The sequence below is a fragment of the Fulmarus glacialis genome, unplaced genomic scaffold, assembly GCF_000690835.1.
Source record: "Fulmarus glacialis isolate BGI_N327 unplaced genomic scaffold, ASM69083v1 scaffold41597, whole genome shotgun sequence".
NCBI classification, from domain to species: domain Eukaryota; kingdom Metazoa; phylum Chordata; class Aves; order Procellariiformes; family Procellariidae; genus Fulmarus; species Fulmarus glacialis.
The window spans coordinates 5,619-26,279 of NW_009222094.1; the positions used below are offsets into that span (position 1 = coordinate 5,619).

Here is a 20,661-nt window from a genome sequence, read left to right on the forward strand (position 1 = left end):
AGGAAAGCAGTGCTCTGGTTGAGTGGAGATTAGGCAGAATACTGTTAGTGCATTCAATAGTGTCTCTTTGTGCTTGCATGTGTGAATTGCATTATCAATGATTCTGAGTCTTACTGAAAAAGCTTGAGTATTTGGTGTAAAATCAAGAACAGAACATGCACAACAAGGATGCTCGCTGAAACACCTGAGCTTACTCTGCATCTCTTCCAAAATTAAGATCTTTTATGTGTCACTCTTCCTTTTCCTAGATGGGAATGACAAGAATAAGACTTTTTTGTGTGTGTGTGTTTCAGATTGTGCAGTGAATGTCCATAAGAACTGCAAGAGTTTACTGGCTGAATGCAGCAGCATCAGACCCAAGGTGGGTTTTAAAAGTTGTTGTTCTTTTATAATAACAGTGCTTGACACAGTAAGTTTAATTTAGTGCAAGTGTTTTAATTTACGTCAGTACAGAATCTTGCCCTACATCTTCAAGACATCGAATAGTTATTAACTTGTCATTATAGTAATTTATGACAATGTATGTAGGGCAAATAAAATGAAACGTTTTATTGCTGTACTGAAAATTACTTACCATTGCTTGTGTCTGTCAGAACTGTGACTAACTCTTATAAGAATGCTCAAACCCATCACTTTTTTTGGGAACATAATTGAATTATATGGTACCTCTGAATTTTGTGCCGCTCTATTTTAATAGGTTGTGCCATCTCAAAGCTGATGGAAGAGTGTGAGGGGCGGAGGAGAATTTGGTTATAGGAGTTGCGTATTATTTATAAGCTGGGCAATGCAGAATAAGTGATTTCATTTTTGCACTGTGATGAACTTTATATTTTGCTAAGCTGTTCATTTTTTATCTGTGTCACCATGGTGCCTGTGATTGCATGTAAGGTCACAGGTTGGTTTCAGATAGCTGTCTATCTGTTGTTTTATTCTGGTATTGGTTTTGAAAATCATTTCCTCCTCCTTTAATTATACTTGAGGGAGTTTCAGTTTGTTTTAACCTACAAGTGTTGATGATTTCCAGGACTCATAGCAGATTAGGGGGTACTATGAGGGGGAAAAGAGAGCAGAACAGCTCAAACCTGGGCAGTTAGAGGTTAGAGGAAGTGTTTTCAGCCGTTGGTGATTTAGAATGTAACTCTCTTGAAGGCAGAAATGTTCTTGTGGGGTTTTTGATACATACTTTTAAACTTCTCGAGGCATTGTGCAATTTCCTTTCAAACCTAAAAATTCACTTGCTCTGATGCTTTCATTTCCACTCTTTAGCATCTCCCAAACTTTCATGGTTGAATCAGCCCTTACAAACCACTCCTGAAGAGAGCAAAGAGGGAACAGTAGCACAAAATGATATCGGGAATGAAGTTGGAAATGAGATTCTCAAAGTGAAGCGAGACTCCCAAAAAGCCATTTGTTGCAGACTGTGTTACTTTTTTAATTTCTTTGCATCTTAGATAAATTGTATCTCAATGAATTGTAATATCCTAGTGTTGTAAGAATGAGAAAGTCGTACAGATTACCAAAGATGTAATTTTAAATGGGCAGTCTAAATTTTGGTTGAAACTGGCTGGGTTAGTTTAGTTAGTATTGCTATAAACTAAACAGCAACAAAGTGTGGGTGAAGACTGTCTACATAAAGGGTTTGCTTTCATTTAATAAATGATTTATGATCATAGCTTTAATTCAGCTGTAACTTCATTTTTGGTTCTATTTCGGTCTAGTTTGTACTTGATGGGATTTTTATACGAAGTGTTTATGTCTATATGCCATTCTTCTGGAATGTGAAAAAATCAAAACTGTTACTGTGTCAGATCTTTTATATTTTCAGTATACAGCTTCACTTACAGTTAGTGCTAGATGATAGGAAAAATATGATTCATTTTGGACTGAAAGTTTGGTCTGTATGTGTAAGAATATTGTATTTTTTCCTATAGCAGAAAGATTTGCAGCACAGACCTTCTGGATCTCCACAAAGTTCACCCCAGTGCATTTCCCCAGGTTTGTACTAAAGAATGATTTCTGTGCTCAAGGCTTATCTGTTCGATTGTATTTTTTTCTTTAATATGTTTTAAAGGCTATACACAACGTGTTATTGAAGTATAGAGAAGGTCTCTTTTAATAAGATGGCTTCATTTTTTTTTCTATTGGGAATGGCTTAGAGGCTCCTAGCAATCTCCTGTGTGTTTTTATCTTTTTATCTTTTTATTTTTCTTTATACCTTCTTGCTGTGTAACCTCAAAATATCATGGTGAAAAGGGATCAATAAGCTAGTTTTTCATTGATTGCCTATTCTCTGGCCTCTGAAAAGACTAGAACTGTGAACTTTGTTTTACATCAGATTTTCATAATTGTCTATTTAAAACTTGCCTGCAGCTAGCGGTTGCTAGAAATCTCTAAGACAAGCTAGCGCTAACGGTCTGGACATAAATCTTTGTTGAAACAAAGTGGGAAAAGGGATCTGGGAGAAAAAAAAACAAGAAGAAAGAACAGCTCTGTTGCAGCATAGGCTTTGAAATAGCTTTTTGCTACTGGAAAAGACCATTGCAGCCGCAGGTGTATGATTTAAATAGCATTTTAATTTGCAGATGTTTTGAGGTCTGCATTAAGAGAACAGGCTTCTTGGCTGTCAGATGATTGACCGTGACTAGAGAAGAATTATTTTCTGCCTTGCAGTTGAGCCGTTTGGTTACTTTCATGGCTGTAAGAAACACAGTTGACATGAATGTCCGAGTATTACTATGTGTGTTTCATATGTTTTTGTTAGGTATCATTTGACTTGCATTGCACGGTGTACTTCTTTATGAAACAATTCTTACCAAGAGGTAGCGCAAAGGGAATAATTGTTACAAGAAAAGTGGCTGTTTGCGTTACCAAGAATGGTTTTGTGCATTAGGGGAAAGTGCAGAGGCTAAAATAGGAAACAATAAGGAATAATGAAAATAGGAAAAGTTGGCTGTAGGGCTTGTCGTTGAAACAGCTCTGTGGTATACAGTCTGGTCTGGTGTGATAGGTTAACAATGATCGATACGGACTCTCAGCAGTGTGCAGACAGTGCTAATTGAACTCAGAAAATGGCTTTTTGTTGGTGCAGACTCTGCTAGGCAGCCAGTACTTATTTTCCATAGTCAAAAGCAGAAGCTGGAAGTTAAGGGAACAGCTATTAGCATGGGCATTGTATGTCTTTACCCACAGTAGAACAGTGCAGACTGCAGTGTCCAGCAAAAAAAGCCAAAGGTATTGTGTCAACATAGGACAAGAGGAAATGGCCTCAAGTTGTGCCAGAGGATGTTTAGATTGGATATTAGGGAAAATTTCTTCACCAAAAGGGTTGTCAAGCATTGGAACAGGCTGCCCAGGGAAGCAGTTGAGTCGCTGTTCCTGGAGGTATTTAAAAGACGTGTAGACATGGTGCTTAAGGACATGGTTTAGTGGTGGACTTGCAGTGCTAGGTTAACGGTTGGACTTGACGATCTTAAAGGTCTCTTCCAACCTAATGATTCTATGATAAAAGAGAAATACATTTCAAGAAGGGTACAAACTGTGGTGGTTGTATCCCCCATCCCTCTCCTTATGTTTTGCCTCTGGAGATTTTTAGATTTGGCCTACCATTGTGAAACAGAACTTTATGTTCTGGGCTTGTGGAGCACAGAAAGAGATCTTGGTGGCTGATGATTTCAATACTTCCCCAAGTGGAAACAGGAGGGCATTTATTATTAAGCCTTTGTTTAAGAAATCCGCCTTTACAAATCTTGCTAATATCTCCTTAGTCTCCTCTTTCAGGACAGTAGGCTTGCAGCTCATCACTTGGAGATGATGGAAGAGTTTACCGTTTGTGTAGACTGAGACTGTGCTGTGTGTGTAGCCAGGAGATTTCAAACCCAAAGAGGTATCGGGAAAGGTATTTCCAGCAGGAAAAGATGCAGTGATATAATTTCATTGACATAATAAATGTCATTGATGAAACCTCCCCTGCAGCCCTAATACAATTCTAGTCAACTGTTTCAAGGAAGATGAAGTGAGGGACAAGCAGATGTAGAGTATGGGATATCAAGAAATGTGGAAAAACCTGTTTTTTGAGAAGAAACATGAATATCTTGATTTAGCTGTGTTTGATTGAGCAAGGCAGAAGTGGAGGGAGAGATGATTGTTAGTGGAGGTATACCAAGGAGTGCAGACTGAAAAAGGGGAACTTTTGGGCATGGGTAGACACCGCTGTTTTTACAAAAAAAGTTGTAAATTGGCAATGCATAATAAACCTTGGCTGGGAACTGGAGGCCCTCTTGAACTACTACAACAGCATGGTCCTGAAGCAGCCTCCCAGACACAGTACTGGAAGAGGAGTTTGGTCTGGGTGTAAGACAAAGCTTCCTTGCAATGGCAGAGTCCTGGGTTCAAGGATCCATGAGATCTCTTCCACTCCCATGTCCTTAAAAGCACTTTGAAAAAAGGGCAGCTGCAGACCTTGTCAGTGATAAGTTTTAAAGATTGTCTGGCTGATTCTTCATTTTTGACTTCCCTTTTTTAAAAGGATGTATTTTGTCTCCTATTCCTTATCCTTCATTACAGACATTAGTGCTAAATAATTGTATCCATTTTTTATAAGTCTATTACAGGCTTCCATGTATTGTGTAATAGTGATTAAAGTTTTAAATATCTTTCCAGTTCACAGTCTGTCTAGATTTAAAAAGCATTAAAAAGCTGCAGTATTAAAATTAAATTTAGCTCTGGTATCTATTACGTTCAGTGTGTGTGCATGCAGATATAAATCACTGTGTAGCAATAAGCATTGCAAAGAACTTGTGGTTTTTATGTGATCTCAGATTTTTCTTGTTTGCCATGAAATGTTCTGTGCCCTTATACGGTAGAGTGTGAATAATTGTGTGTAGGTTCTGGTGTTTTACTAAAGGAGAAGATACTTTGCAATTTCCACACTAAATGGGCACAGTAGGGACCAATTTCCTGCACTTCAGACCTGCTGATTTAGCCAATACAGTAAGTTAAGTGGCAGCTTTACATTTCTAGAAGGATCACAGGTAGTATAAAAACAGTGCATCTCTGGGGCCACTTTACTGTGCCAAGACTGAGGGCAGCCAGTAGTGAGCATGGGGAATACAAATTCAAAAAGCAGCGGCAGAAGCAATACAATTCCAGCTCATCCTGAGCTGTCTTTTTGTGGTTCCTTTTCAAGAAAATGGAATGAGAATGTTTTTTTGGACAATGAGCTCTTGACATCCAAGATCCTGTCTGTTCTCCGTCCGCATTCAGAGAGAGGTTTGAGAGCAGGCGATCTGCAGTGTACGCCTCATTTTCTGAGTACCAATTCGATTTTTGCCTCTCTAGCCGCCTCTTTGAAGGAGCAGCCCCGAAGTCTTCTCCTGGGACCGGATGGCACCCCAGTACTATCACGGAATCTCGGTATGACTATTGCCCAAAGAGGAAATTCTCAGTCTTCATTGAATACTGCTGGAGCTGTTAATAAATTTGGGTAAGTAAACTGCTTCTCTTCTAATTTACTACCTTCTGCTGCCCCCCCCACCCCAATGTGAAAAGAAAAACAATTACAGAACTAAAGCAAGAACTTACATTGGCTTTCAAGCTCAAAAGAGATTTATTGAGCTTTTAATGCTGAAATTCATTTCCCTGAACAGTAAGCTCTTTTTTTGTTTAAATCACCTTGTCTTTAGTCCCTCTGTACTATGTCACAAAAGATATCATATAAAATAGGGCAGTATTTGAGTATCTCTGTCTAGATTATGGTTTTCATGGGTGTATTTGTCTTCAGACTTGTTGAAATTCAGTAACCTCTTCTGAGTTCAGTTATTCTAGGTTGTGCTAGTTCTGACTAGTGTGGGACACAGCAGTGTTTTAAATTGCAGGATACCTTGATTAAAATAGTAGATGAATTCAAAGCTATCTGCTGTTTTAAGTAGTTGTTTACTTTTTATGTGCCACAGTTACACTCCCTTCTCAGCGAAAGTGCCCTTTGTACTCTGAACTGGCTGTGGCTTGTCACCAGGTGCTGTCTTTTAAAATGTCATACCAGAAGTTACATACTTGCTCATGCTGCTCTAATTAAAACTGTAATATTTCAGTGATGGAGTTGCTAAATTGATTTGACTGTTTAAAGTTGGAGTGCAACGATAGCTTTTATATATTTATTTTAAGTTAATTGCACTATAATTTAGGAAAGGCGCTTGTTAAAGTAGTTGGATTTTTTTTTTTTTTTTTGGTCAAGCAACTTAAAAAAAAGGTTAATGTTCTGTTTTGGTCCCTTGGTCTAATTTCTTTGGCCATTTAGACTAATTTCAGGAGACATGGATGAAGGGGATTCAGGCTTTATAAAATTTAAGCAGACTTCAGATGATGTTGTCTCACTTGCACCTTCAACAGCAGACTCCATTTTTCTGGAAGGTATGGAATTTCTGAGCTTTTCAGGATTTTTATGCAATTTCTTACATGGTCTTAAAGCAGCACTGAGATGTTTTTACTCTTGTTGTTGTTAATGATGGTAATGAGGGATATGGTGGGAAACAATTTAATAATAATTGAAATTGAATGTGCTTTTGGTCTAGATGCATATTCTGTATCCCTCCGAAATGAAATAGAAACAGATGCTCATGAGTTTGAGGCAGAGTCTTGGAGTGTTGCAGTGGAACAGTCTTACGCAAAAAGGCAAAAGAAAGACGTTATAAAAAAGCAAGATGTCATTTATGGTAAGACTATTTGTTATTCTTATAACTTTCTCTTTCATAGTGCCGCTGTTTTGAAACAAAGCAGAAATAATCTTTATTGGCTCCCATTTTGACTTGTGCATGAAAACTAAACCTGAGTGAAGATTTTCAAGTCTGTTACCTGTCTTAGTGTGCGTTAGTCCTCCTATTAATGATTTTAAGCAACCTATAGTTTTCACTATGCCTGTGTAAGCAGCAAAGCCCAGCTATACAATTAGGGAATAGCTCAACTGCGACTGGGAGATGTCGTTAAATAAGTAGGGTCAGTCACCATTTCATTGGGAGATTAAACAGGGCAAATTTAGGAGCTTCACGTCAGTGATGCAAAGATTGTGGTGAAGAAGAAGGTGGTGCAAAAGATGGTGGCTTTCGGAGCCTGCTCTTTTACATCTCACTGGTCACCGCACAGCATATAAATGACTTGATTTTTTTTATTTCCCCTTGCCCAGAACTAATGCAGACTGAAATGCACCATGTTAGGACACTGAAAATAATGCTGAAGGTATACTCCAAAGCCATGAGAGAGGAACTGCAGTTCCCAAATGCAGTCATCAATAAGCTCTTCCCCTGTGTGGATGAGCTGCTGGAGATGCATGGGCAATTTCTGCTCCAATTAAAGGAGCGACGAAAGGAATCCTTGGAAGAAGGCAGTGACCGAAATTATATAATCCAGAACATTGGAGACCTCTTGGTAAAACAGGTGTGAATTAAATTCTACCAATGTTATTGACACTACTAAATTTCTAAAAAGCTAACTGTAAGGTTAAAGTTACGTTATGTAAAGATTGATTTAATACTGGGTTTAAGATTATCTTCCCAGCACAATGTGTGAGCGTGACTCCCAGGAATATATCTGGTCACAAATAATATGAAATGTTCATTAAATGTTCTTTGGGTATGTGCGTATGCATGTTGTGGGATATGCGACTGCAAATGGTTTGGTTCTGTTTTTCATCTGTAAAGTAAAGTAGCATATTCCTGGTGTCCATCCCAAACATGGCTCTCCTGCATTTAATGCCGAGCTTCTTGGTTCTGATCTTTGAAAAATGTGGTAAAGATCCTTTGAACTCATTACAGCTTTAACACCCATTCTGGTATGGAGTGGATGCAACAATTTCTTTCATATATTGTGACCATTTTTTGCCCTTCACCTTTTACAGTCCTCAGTCTTTTTAAGTACAGAGGCCCAGAAATCCTTTTTTAAATTCTCATAATGACAAACATCATTTAATATTTGGTTATCTTGTAGTATTCCAAGCTCTCAGATGCCACACTGCATAAATCTCTCATTTCTGGTACAGAAGAAGTTGAAATCTTGAAGAAATGTCTCAGAAATCAGTTACCATAAAACCATGTTAAACCTGGGTCTTGCAGTGGAGGTAGGTTTACTCTTAATGATTCATGTCTTTCATTCTTATATTTCCAATCAGTTTTCAGGTGAAAATGGGGAGAGAATGAAAGAAAAATACGGTGTGTTCTGTTGTGGACACAATGAAGCTGTCAGTCACTATAAAGACCTGCTCCAAAGCAATAAGAAGTTCCAAAACTTAATAAAGGTAAACAACCACCAGAAGTCTCATTCTGACTGTGCAAAATATACTTGACTGCTTTAGGTTTTATTTTGTACGTGAAGATCTCTTAAATTTGAATGAGCAGGGTTAGAGGCATATTCTTGTTATTTTATGGGTTGTTAGCTTCTTGTATTTTAGACCTTTTGAGCCGTTTGGACACAAATCCATAATTAGCAGGTGTTAAATTTGAGGCAGGCTCTTGAGAGCACATAGGATTGGGGAATAGAGTATTTGTTCCGTCCATGGCTCTATCACTGACTGCCCTGCTGTATGGCCATCTTTGTAAATTGGCTTGATAATAAATTAAATCAACGATAAATGCTGTTGATGAACTACTATAGAAAAAGGCACTCTTAGTCAAGTTTTGCCCACTACATCATCTTTCCAAAACCAGAAGATTGGCTCCAGGGTGGTTTGTTTATCTGCTGTATGCTGTAATGTGCAATTAATAGGAAGAGCTGAAGAGACACGGCCAAAGTGGAAGCCCGTAACTTGAATCTCAGATGGCATTGCACAGTCCTAAGTATTCTCATTTTCCAGTCATCAGTAAGTGATACTGTGTGAACCTTCCAACATAGCTCTATACTTATAGCTCTTCTTAACTAGGTGTCTTTAAAAGTGAGAACCCTTTACTTTCAAGGAACTAAATAAGTGACCAGAGTTTTAAAATACGTAGCCTCAGTCCTTGTAAAGAAGGATCTTGGTACTGTATTCTGCTGTCAGGATTGTTCTGTACCTGCAGTCAAACTAACTAGTGGGATTCTGACACCTTACAGTCTTCTCTTTCTAAACAGAAATCTGTTTCTGTAGGTCAGCTTGCTGGTGAACATACAGTGGTAAAATAAACACTTAGTTTATTCATTATTGACCTAATTGGGCTGTTAGGTGGTTGGGTCTGGTTTTAAAAATATAGTACTTTTCTATGTATTTAAGGACTGATCCTATTATAAAAGGCAATCAGTTAGCAAATAGGCAGTCAAACAATTCAGATTTGGAACTTTCTCTGCTTGGCTCCAGATTTAGTTAACAGTAGTTGAAAATAATACCTAAAATATTTTCCAGTAATAAAAGTAATTTTTTTAATGTTATCAGGAGTTTTGCTTTAGTAAAAGACTGCAGCTAATTTTGTGGTGCTATGCCTAATTGTACAAAAATGTTTTGAGACAGAAAATGTGTGAATGGAGAGGCGAGGGAGTCAGAAGAGCAAAATATGTGCAATGGATGTGATGAGTCTGTCTTGTTTTCTAGAAAATCGGCAACTGTTCCATTGTGAGGAGACTTGGTGTTCAGGAGTGTATCCTTCTAGTTACACAGCGCATTACCAAATATCCAGTCTTGGTGGAACGTATTATTCAGAATACGGAAGGTAGGTTGTTTAATCTTCCCTGGAAGCCTCACAGTTGTCTGCTGATCCTTTTTCTCACGTTTTGCATGTTCTTTCCTCAGACAAGGAGGGATAGGCTGGTACTGCCTTATACCTGCTTTCTGACTTCTTCGTTAGCTGAAGATGCTGTTCTAGATGCAGATCCAGATCAGTATCACCTCATCAGAGGGTCAAGAGCAGTGTTCAGTTTCAAGTCTGCAGCCACAAAACCATAGTAGTTAAGCCTGTCAGTTCATTAGAGATTTAGAGCTTTAGGATATTTTATTTTATTTTTAAACTTAAGCTCTTAGGAAATACTGTTAGATATTCAGTATAGAACCTTCATGTTAAAATATGTTTGGGTGGCTCCTATCTTGCATTCCAGAGTTGAAAATGTGACTGGCTGCTACTCTTTTCTCCTAGTTGGAACTAGAGATTATGAAGAGTTGACCCAGGCCCTTAGTTTAATTAAGGACACAATCACTCATGTAGATGCCATGGTAAATGAGTGCGAGAAGGGGCAGCGTCTTAAAGAGATTATGCATAAAATGGAGCTAAAATCATCCGGGAAATGCAAGAATGGGCTTTTCTTCCGGAAGGATGACATGGGACAGAGGCGGCTTCTACTGGATGGGATGCTGTACTGGAAAGCTGCATCAGGGCGACTCAAAGGTAAAGGACCAGGAAGGGGAAAAGTACAACTAGGAAACAAGATTTTTTTTTTTTTTTTCAGTAACTGTTTATTACTGATCGATTGAGTATAAAATAAGATGACAATAACCTGCTTGTTTAATAGGATATTGGAGGAAATAGCACTTGTTCTATTCTTGGCTTGTCCAATAAGCATCTCTATAATGGTGCGTGATAAGTTCCTTATGCTGTTTGCTTATTATCTGTCTGATCTGCTTTCCAATTCAAAAGGGAGGTCTTTAGATGACAAAGCTTTGAGTCATACTGACTTAGTCTCCTGTGGAAAGGCATTATCTTGTGCGAGCTCTGGTTCGCACTTTGAAAAATTGTGTCGTGTCAACCCCTTGACACCTTCATTCTGTATAATGTCTGTTTTGCCAGAAAATCAAAACAGTGTCCACCAGTGAGTATTTTAACAGCTTCATTGCTCAAGTGTTCAAGGAGAAGCTTCAATGGCACATAAAATGCAGCCAAGAGTAGGTGGTACTGTGAACGTCTGCAGTTCCAGAAGAATCTGCTGTTGAGGGAGACATGTTCCCTCGTGAGTGTTTGAGTCGATGTGTAGGATGCCAATGTAGGTGTTTTCAAGCTTTAGAACAGTTCTATTTGTATTGTGCTGGTTCTGCACGACTGCAAGCTGTCTGTGGACAACCCAAGTGGAAGGCAGTAGCAGCCCCAATATTGTGAATGTTGATGTGCTATTCCCTGACCAACAGGAAGTGTAAATCAAGTGATTTTTGAGTCTGGACTAGTCTTTCTGCTTTAAAATCTGCTTTCTTTTTTTTCTTTTTTTTTCTCTGTTGTGACTGCAGATATTCTGGCAGTCCTGTTAACTGATGTACTGTTGCTCTTACAAGAAAAGGACCAAAAATACACATTTGCATCGGTGGTAGGTATTGTTCTCCTTATTTAATACATTCACTTAGAGTATTTATGAAAGTGACAGTAACTACAGAAGAAATACAGTTAGAGGTGTTAGATACTTGTTATGGTAGGTTCAGAAGGAAAATTAAGTTAATGAACCAGCCTGCTATTGTAGAATCACTTTTTCTAAAGCAGTTCTGGTACTTATTGAATCCCTCCCGCTGTCTCTTAGTGCAAAATAGTGTTCCCTTGCATCAGCCAGTTCTAGCTGCCACATCTCCTGTGGTTTTCTGATGCCCTGAGTGTGTTCTGAGGTTCACTGCTTCTCCTTTTCTTGTGCTGTGACTTTCCCTTTCACTGAACTTTGTTAGGCTGCTATTTTATGCAAGTCATATATGTTAAATGTGCTAGAACTGTGCTTTGAAAGGCACTTGCAGGTAAGTTCTGCTTCTGTTTATTAACGTGAAGGGAAAGAATCTTCCATTTTGGTTAGGGACGTGGTAACCATGGTCATAGTAGCCTAAGGTTTACTGGGGGCAGAGAACTTTCCTGAAGTAAATGTAATAAGCACTAAATGCAAATGTAATTACTGCAGCACTCTCGAACACTCAGTGGATTCGCTTGCTTTTCTAGGGCATTTCCACAGGTATCCTCAGAGTGGTTAATTGTGTACATTTTGTCCTGATCTAGTTCAGTTATGGCTGTAATAGAACCAATAACAGAGAGACTATTTTATGTAATTGTTTTCTTGGATGTATTTTTTTCAAGACATTAACATTAGAGCTGAATTCTAATGGCAAAAGCTATTTTCGTGACCTCAGGGCTGTAAAAGCAACTGCTTTTCAAATTAAACCATCTTCTAATGCACAGAATGGAGATACTTTCACAAATCAGCATAGCTGGGAGTTGTTTCCTCTTGAACAGCATTAGGTGAATCTTTGAACAATATTTAAGTTTATGACATTGGCTCTGATAGACTGATTCTGCCCTGTTTTCCAAAACGCATCTGAGCTATGAGCAGAAGAGCAAGTTCATAGAGAGGGAAAAACATGCTGTTAATGTACGGTGTCTCGACTGTTGTGGCAGTTTTCCATATGACTGCCGTTGCTTTGAGACAAGTGTGAGTAGCTTACATTGAGGCTAAAACATGCATACATGTTCTTAGTCAGTATAGCTGTTCCACTGCAAGGTAATGCCCTGGTTTATATGTCCCCTAGTAATTTTTCTTTTCTGTGAGCACATATCATACAGTTGCTTATGACAGTCCCCAAAAGCTGATCTCTGCTACATGGTAGGGTTTTTTTTCCCTCCAATAACATACTCTACAGTTATAGACTGGTCAATTTTTTGCATCTTTGTATGTATACAGTTCATTTGAAATTCAGATATCACTTCTCCATAGATAAATCAATCAAGTGAGAGGAGCAAATGGATCTGCTCAGTGATTCTGTTTTTCCAGTGACCTCTGTTCATGGCTTGAATTGCAGTACAGCTGCTCAGAGAAGTTGGCAAAACCGAGTGTTCCTGATGTCTGTTTCACAGTTCCGTTTTCTTACTGTCACTCTAGATTATGCTGTGAAGGTTCAGAAGCTGTTTTCTTCTCGGGAGGATCTTTCTAGGCTGCATAGATTGGACCTGTCCTGTGTGAAGCATAGATGGGGTTTTAGTAACTAATATCCCTCCTGTAAATTTGTTTTCATTGCAAAGACTGAAAGCTAATCCAGTTAATCCTTAGTTACACAATACACTGTCACCTTTTTTTATTATTCACAGGGCCTGATGGCACGCTGTAACACCTCTGTGTTATGTTTTTGTTTCTTTTGTAGCTAACTTGTCAACTTAGAACTTCTAACACTTCCTTTTGTTCCCTTCTTTCATTTCACGTATCATTAAGGTTTTTGTTTTCTTTTTCAAATTCTGGTTTTGCCTCTTTTTGAGCAAAATTTTTGAGCCTGTTCTTGAATTCTGGGACCCAGTGGGAATCCTTAGGTGTTTAAATTGATACATGCTTTAATATTCAATCAGGTACCAAAACCTCTTGTTTTTCAAATGTACATTCTTCATTCCATGTTTTGATCTATGGTTGATGAGTGAAAAATGACAATGTCAAAAGTGTCATGTGAAGAGGCCATAGCAATAAAGTTATAGTGTTGCAATGTTGTGGCTCATAGTGGCCCTGTATAAGTAGCAAGACGGGGAGCTAGGAAGCACAAACCCTAAAGAACGTGTATAATGTAGTGCAATAAATTATATTTTGTTTTACAGGATTCTAAACCACCAGTTATCTCATTGCAAAAGTTGATTGTAAGAGAGGTAGCTAATGAGGAAAAGGCAATGTTCTTAATTAGCGCTTCCTTAAAAGGACCAGAAATGTATGAAATTCACACAAGCTCGAAAGAGGAGAGGAATTCCTGGATGGCACACATCCGCAGAGCTGTAGAAAGGTAAATTATGAGTGAGAGCCAGAGGGCTTGATTTCTTGCTCATCAGTCTTCTCTTCGCAGGACTCAATAGGTGTAAATTTATTATAAAAATACATTTGACTATCCCTAAACTTTCTTTGAAGCATGCAATTCTGTTTGTGTTCATTGGGTAGAAGCCACTCATAAAGATGCCATAAAAACCAGGCAAAGACTTTATTCTGCTTTTTTAAAAATAAAAAAAAAATTTGGTTCACTGATGTCAAATGCAACAGGGCTTTGGATAAGGGAGGAGGATTGACACACGAGAGAAACCACATCCTAGGCAAAATCCCGAGATGGTTTTAAGTTATCTAATATGCAAATCAAACATATATCTGTCTCCCCCTTTGTACAGCTGTCCTGATGAAGAAGGAGGAACATTTAATGAACCTGAAGCAGAGAGGAGGCTGGCTGAAGCAAGAGCTGCTAAGTTAAAAGATTTTCAGGGTAATGACTTAGTTATACATTCCACGAACTGCTTCTCAGCACCGTTTGTGATTTTTTTAATGTCTTATTATCACATGATGTGATCAATTTTCTCCTTCATAAGTCTTTCAAGGTATTGAAAGATTATATAGAAATAGTTAAGTTAAATAAGTCTAAGAAGCTTTGTACGCTCCATGAGTTTTCCCCTTAACTGTTTATTATGTCTCTGCATTTGATGCTCTGACCATAAAATGAATAATAATCTTCCAAACTGAACATTGTACTCTGCCAGTGACTAGGAAGGCAGAACTGAGTTTGTTTCGTCCTTTAGAGCGTTTGAACATGAAAGATGACCTGATCATGCAAAGTCTAACTGAGAAGCAGCAGATTTATCTAGAAATGTCTGAAATGAATGGGTTTGAAGACCATTCCCAAGGATCCCGATCTAGGCTACTTCTTCGGGGGGATATCTCAGAAAATCTGCAAGGAGAGGCTATTTTGAAGTCTGCGGTGACAGAAGGTAAATGCAGTGTGGGAATGTGTGGGGATAAGCACATAGGATCTAAGACAGATCCTGAAAATCATCCTGTAATAACATAATACTTTTACGTAACACTGTTCAGACTTCCTTATTCTCAGAACCAATCTGCAAGATAGGTAAAGTGCTCCTGTGGTTTTAGGTAGAGGAACCATCTCCACAGCTTGGATTTTTTTATTTTTAAGGATCAACCAGCGGAGTATTAGGATGAGTCTATTCAGATGGGTAACTAAGTGCTCTAATAATACACCAATCCTGAAATATAATATTATATGAGGATTATAGATTAAAATAGCCTAGACAATATATTTAGAAAGAAAATAAGCATAAACATAATTTTTATTTTGGAAAAAAAACACCAAACAGACAAACAAAACCACTCAAGGCTTGATAATCTAACTTGCAATCAAGGAAGAGCTCATCTTTATATGTGCAATACGAAGAGCCTGTCCTAAAGAGCTAGTCACAAAGGAATATTCATCTGTACTGCACGAAACCTCTCAAACTGCCCGATCTTTTAATGTACTTGATGGTGACTTTTTTTTTTTTAAACTTGTTAGCATGACGCACTTGTCTCGCTGCATAAACCTGGCTGTTTACACGACATGTTCTCCTCTTTCCTAGCTGAAAATCTCCAGAACCTTATCTTCACTCACTTAGGCAGTGGATCCTGTCAGCCTGAAGATGGCTCTGGGTCGGGACTCCCCAGGAGAGCAGAGACCTTTGGAGGATATGACAGTAGTCCCTCAATTTCAAATAAAAGTAAGAAGGGGACCATTCAGCATTCTTCTGAGCTTCTTAACTCTTTACTGTGTTTCTCTGTACAGATAATGAGATAAGTACAATTAATTAAGTGAGGCTCTGATACAAGGAAGCTTCACCAGGCTCTAAGAGGAGGATAAGAGCAAATTTCTAGCATGTGGTATTATCATGTTGTATCTTTTGCTTCTGATACCAACACTAGAGAGCAGAGTAGAGCTCTCAGTTGGTGTTATGCTAAGGGAATTACCTTAACCCATACTGTCTAATTACCACAATTCCACACAGAATTTTAATTTTGTTGAAAAAAAATAAGCTTGACCTGAAAACCTAGGAAATTTTAATTCAGCTGCCTGCTTTTATTATTGAATCATACAAACTTTTTTCCACTTTCTTTTGTATCTGCACAGTCACCAAATGGTTGCTGAATCCTTAGGTAATATAAATTGTCCTTTGGGCACAGATGCTTTATCAGTTAACTAATGAAATAAGTGGAAATACTAGATACTATTTTATCTCCATTTTCGCTTCATGCATTTATTGAAAAATAAAGTGGTGTTTATTTCACTGGTTGTTAATCTCTAGAATGTTTTCTGTTGTCTTGGAAAGGCTATATATGTCTGTCATGCTATAGGTACTTTATACAGTATGGTTTCCATCTCCCCATACCTCCTTCCATGCTTACAGTGGTGCTGCTTTGAATAGAATTTTCCTACTAACAAGTATTCCATGTTATGAGCTTGCAATTCTGGTAGCCACAGATGATCATTTTCATGCATACATTGTGGTCGCTTCACTTAAAATAGTATAATGTAATTTGAACTTACTCTCCCTATTTATCTTAACCCACTCTCCTCGAGTTTTTGTACTTTTATGAGCAGTCTTACTTGTCACTGTTGTCTACTCTTCCACTTTGAATCAGCATGGACAAGCCATGCAGTTGCATATTGGTTCTAACTTCAAAGTCACAATTTTTTTCTGCTTGCTCTGCTATGCAATGAGTTTTCACAGGCCCTGTGCTGGTGTGAGCTACTCATACTCCACTCTTCTTTCAGGTGGTAGTTTTAGGAAGAACGGTGGTGGTGAGCAGAGACAGTGGGACTGGAGAGGCCCTGCAGTAAGTTCAGATGTTCAACTCCATGACCTCCCTTCTGATGCAGAAGAAGGATCTCAAACCGTATGTTGGGCTTATGCATGATTTAAACACAGTTCCTCATGTTCCTCCTCAGAATAGTAGTGCAGAACAAATCTCGCAAAGTTAAAAGTCGTAATAGCTGGTAGGGCTAGACTGTAACATAGTTCTGTCTGTCAAATTACTAGACTCTGTTAAGGATGTTTTATGGGGTGAGTTGATAGCTTAGCATCAACTTGAGAGGCATGATCAAATACATGGTTTTGTATTTGTTCATTTGATGCTGTACCATTAACGCTAGCTTTAATTACCATGCATCTGTTTTGGCCTGGCCTCTGATTTAAGTATTTTTGATGCGTGTCCTTCAGTGTATGGGAGCAATCTCTGCTCCAGCAGTAAATGCTGTTCCCTAATGAGATGAACCCTTCCAACTTGTTCTGGCAGCACTACCAATGCCCAACAAGTGTCTCTAGCGCAGGTGTTCATTTTGTCTTTTTTACAGAGTGATGTAACAAGGCTGGATGACAGCAGTGGTTTTCAGCCCACCATAGAGTCTCAGGTATGTTACTTCTGCTGTTAGGAAATCTAATGGCAAACAACCACATTACAATAATAGCATGCAAAAACGAACAAACACAAAAAACCTGAGTATTTTTAATGTCTGTGGAACTACAAGCACATTAACAGCCTGTACCTTATGACTCCAACGGATTATGAATGCAGAGATAAAAGTCCCGTTAGAAAACAAAGATGGGTTCTAGGTATGTAGACACGCGTTTCAAAGAGCCAGCTAACTACATTTCCTGCATCTTTGGAGGGATTGCATGTTCTCAGCTCACTGACAAAACTTGCCTCTGAATCTCCCATGAGTGCTATACCTGTGTAGTGCTTCTGTGCTGGAGCATGGGAGGAAGTAATCATTAAATAGCTCATGTGAAGAAAACTGATGATGAAGATTGCTCCCTGGAATCCCAGTGAGATTTGCTAGGCGTTGATTTACATCATTGCAAGGACTAATACACTGAAATTTGTGCTTGCATATTGCTCTATTGGCTGTTACTGTGTTAGAGTATTCTTGTAGCCAGGCTTTCATTATGTGTGTTTTTGTACAGATACCGTTGATTATGTTCACTGTTTAAAAAAAAAAAAAAGCCTAATGCATCAAAACAGAGCTCTGTTCAAGTGTCTAATGTCTTTTTTCCTCCCCCTGCCTCCCCTCCTCTTCAGCTTGTCCAAAGGATACAAACGCTGTTACAGTTGCTCTTCAGTCTTCAGGTAAACCTATCCAAGAGGTTTGTTAGGCATTAAATATAATAAAATTTATGCAGGTGTGGAGAGGAGCTACCTTGAAAATATCCCCTAAAGCTAGAGTGAAGTGCAGAATTTAAGACCTGAGACTCAAGGATACAACCAGTGTGTCTGGTATTTTGAAGGAAGTGTTAGATCTCTTCTCTTAAGTAATTGTTTCCTTTTTCCTGTTCACTTAAATGCAGTTCTTTTGCTACTTCGAGCTCTGTCTACTCTCCCTGCTCCTCTCTTCTTAAAATTGTTGTTGATACACACGTGTGTGTATGTATTAGGGTTTTTTACTGTACCCTTGTAATCAGCAATATTCTGACTGATTGGCTCAGAGTAATAATTCTAGGTGCAAGAAATGTTAATTTTGACATACATAATCATAACTTATTTGCTTAGCCATCTTTAGTATCATGTCAGTCATGATGGGCTGTACAAGCTGGGAGTTAGATCTGCTCTTGAAGACAAAAGTCTCTGTGATCTAATCTGGTAGATGCTGCTGTCTTTTGTTTAGCTGCGCATGGTTTTTGAAGCCATGTGCCTTATGCTGAACTTCTTATTTCCCATCCAGGCAGTCATATCTCAGCAGGACAGCTACATTGAGATGCAACGAGCCACCATGGTAGACCGGGAAAAGCAATATCGGCTGCAGTCTACACGAGGCAATCTGCTGCTAGAGCAGGAGAAACAGCGGAACTTTGAAAAACAGAGAGAAGAACTGATGAATGTACAGAAACTTCAGAGCCAGCTGAAGCTGGAGCAGCAACGCCTGGAACGGGAGAGGAGTCGGCAGCAGAGGGAATTTGAAAGCACAGAAGCCCGGCTGCAGGAGCGTGAAGAGGGGACTCGGCACCTGAGGGAGAAGTTGAATCAGGAGAGGGAAGAACTCGAGAGGCAGCGAGAGGCCTATCAGCATGACCTAGAGAGGCTGCGGGAAGCTCAGAGAGCAGTCGAGAAAGAGAAAGAGCGTCTAGATCAGCTAAGGAAGCTGAAGAAGCAGAACACAGTGTCAGGCACATTCTCCCCAGAAATGGGACAGGTGAGGAATTTGTTTTCTTGGAGTTTTATTTCTGTTAACCTGCTTGCCTCTGAATGAAGGTTGCCCTTTTTGCAGCACTAACCCATGTTCGCTTTTTACCGGGCTCCTTGAACCATCATCTGAAATAGCTGGTGATGGCTACTGTCGGAGAGATCAGAGCTTGGCAGTTCCCCAGTGTCTGTGAAATTCCACCCAGGCATTTGGTAATGAGAATATTTTTTAAAAAGATAGAAATGGAGAATGAGTTATTTTTGAACATGGCTGACTGAGGATTTTTTTTTAATACAGGAACTGCCCTATTGCGGGCAGGTGATTGCAGAAGGTGTGCTACATTGGTAGCATTTTGTAGAGTTGATTTCTAAAAACATTTCTTATGTTTCAAAATGTGAATTCTGGGGTCTGATTAAATTGGCTCATTTGTAACTGTCTGAAAGTCCTGCTTTCTCTCCATCCTATCATCATCTAGCACAGTCTGCTCTTGCATTCCTTTGCTAGGTGCAATATTAACCAGTCTGGAGCTGCTGAGGTTCTTTTCAGTGTTCAAGGACCTATAATCTTTCTCTTCCTTCTGTTTGCCGGCATGCTTTAGGCTTCATCTATCCTGTTGTATTTTTCACTAGAAAGTGTTTTATGTTCTCAGGGCTGAGGGTAGTCTCTCCTCATTGTATCTGAGAGGGTGAAAATACCCGTTTGACTTAGAATGCCTTTTTCCTCACGTAGAACCAGATGCTAAGTCATTCTGTTAGCTTCAATGGAGAAGGGGTGGAATCATCTCTACCCATCTTGAAAAACTCTGTGAGAGTGAGCGTCTCCGGGATGGATTACCTGGAACGGTCAGACTTGGTTCGTAGGGACAGTACCACCCTGGAGAATCGTCCAGTTCTTGCATTGAAGAATGAAGTGCCAATACATCTCCTGAGTGCAACTAATCAAATACAGAAACCAGCTGCAGTCCAGCAGCAGATTCCTACTAAGCTGGCCACTTTTACAAAAGGAAGCAAAGAGAAAGGTGGGAAGAACAAAGCATCTCATAGGACAGACAGTTCAGGTAAGTGTATTTAAATGCATTTCTGATCTCTGCCAGCATCACAGGGAAACAGAACGCTGTAGTTTAAATCTCTGGCTGTCCGTGTGGAACCCAGAAATTAGTGTGCTACAAATTGTTAATGTGCTTACTGCAGTCAGTAGGCTTTTAAAATCCTTAAGTTAAGAGTTACATGTGTATACTATTTCAATTGGAAATATAGCCCAAAGGCGTAATGTTGAAAATGGAGTTCTGTAATCCAACAGTACAGAACAATGGTGAGAGTTTGTAAACCTGGATGTAAAATCTTCTTGCCTAACCGTAGTGTTAAAGGAAAATAGCAAATGTTTTGCTTGTTCTGCATGAGTGAAATGTTTTGAGGCTGGCTTAACCTTTTCTCACTATCTGTCCAGAGTTGTAATGACATTGAATGCAATGCCTTTCTTAGCACCAATCAGTCATTAAATAAAGATTTCCAGGCCAGGATTGAGATGTTGTGTGTGTTGGAGAGTTGAAAGGGGCTAATTTTGTCAGAAATAGAAGCAAGTAAAAATACAGTCACCCTGTCACGGTGTAATTTCTGCTGCTAACTGCTAGGTACTAAAGTAGTGATCTTTGCCAATGACAGATGCAGTAAAAGCCACTTTTTCTCTACCGCTTAAAATAGCCTTACTGCCAGCTTAGGAGAATGCCCTATAATTTTAAGTTACAAAATTATCTTTCTAACTTTGTATAGGATTCAGACTTGGCAAGCTTACCCATCACTTGG

General features: G+C 39.0%; 1 protein-coding gene across 1 annotated transcript in view; it reads left to right on the forward strand.

The window, feature by feature from the left end:
• The first annotated feature begins 301 nt into the window (after positions 1-301).
• Positions 302-20,661, forward strand: part of ARHGEF18 (Rho/Rac guanine nucleotide exchange factor (GEF) 18) — a 22,315-nt gene continuing 1,955 nt past the window's right edge. The window contains exons 1-19 of the mRNA XM_009581337.1: positions 302-361; positions 1,932-1,995; positions 5,338-5,482; positions 6,296-6,408; positions 6,570-6,710; positions 7,178-7,428; positions 8,159-8,284; positions 9,548-9,665; positions 10,086-10,334; positions 11,165-11,241; positions 13,482-13,660; positions 14,034-14,125; positions 14,436-14,624; positions 15,267-15,404; positions 16,457-16,578; positions 17,036-17,092; positions 17,761-17,808; positions 18,401-18,868; positions 19,589-19,916. Of these exons, the coding sequence (XP_009579632.1) occupies positions 5,415-5,482; positions 6,296-6,408; positions 6,570-6,710; positions 7,178-7,428; positions 8,159-8,284; positions 9,548-9,665; positions 10,086-10,334; positions 11,165-11,241; positions 13,482-13,660; positions 14,034-14,125; positions 14,436-14,624; positions 15,267-15,404; positions 16,457-16,578; positions 17,036-17,092; positions 17,761-17,808; positions 18,401-18,868; positions 19,589-19,916 (2,764 nt within the window). The 5' untranslated portion in view covers positions 302-361; positions 1,932-1,995; positions 5,338-5,414. The remainder of the gene's footprint in view (positions 362-1,931; positions 1,996-5,337; positions 5,483-6,295; positions 6,409-6,569; positions 6,711-7,177; positions 7,429-8,158; positions 8,285-9,547; positions 9,666-10,085; positions 10,335-11,164; positions 11,242-13,481; positions 13,661-14,033; positions 14,126-14,435; positions 14,625-15,266; positions 15,405-16,456; positions 16,579-17,035; positions 17,093-17,760; positions 17,809-18,400; positions 18,869-19,588; positions 19,917-20,661) is intronic.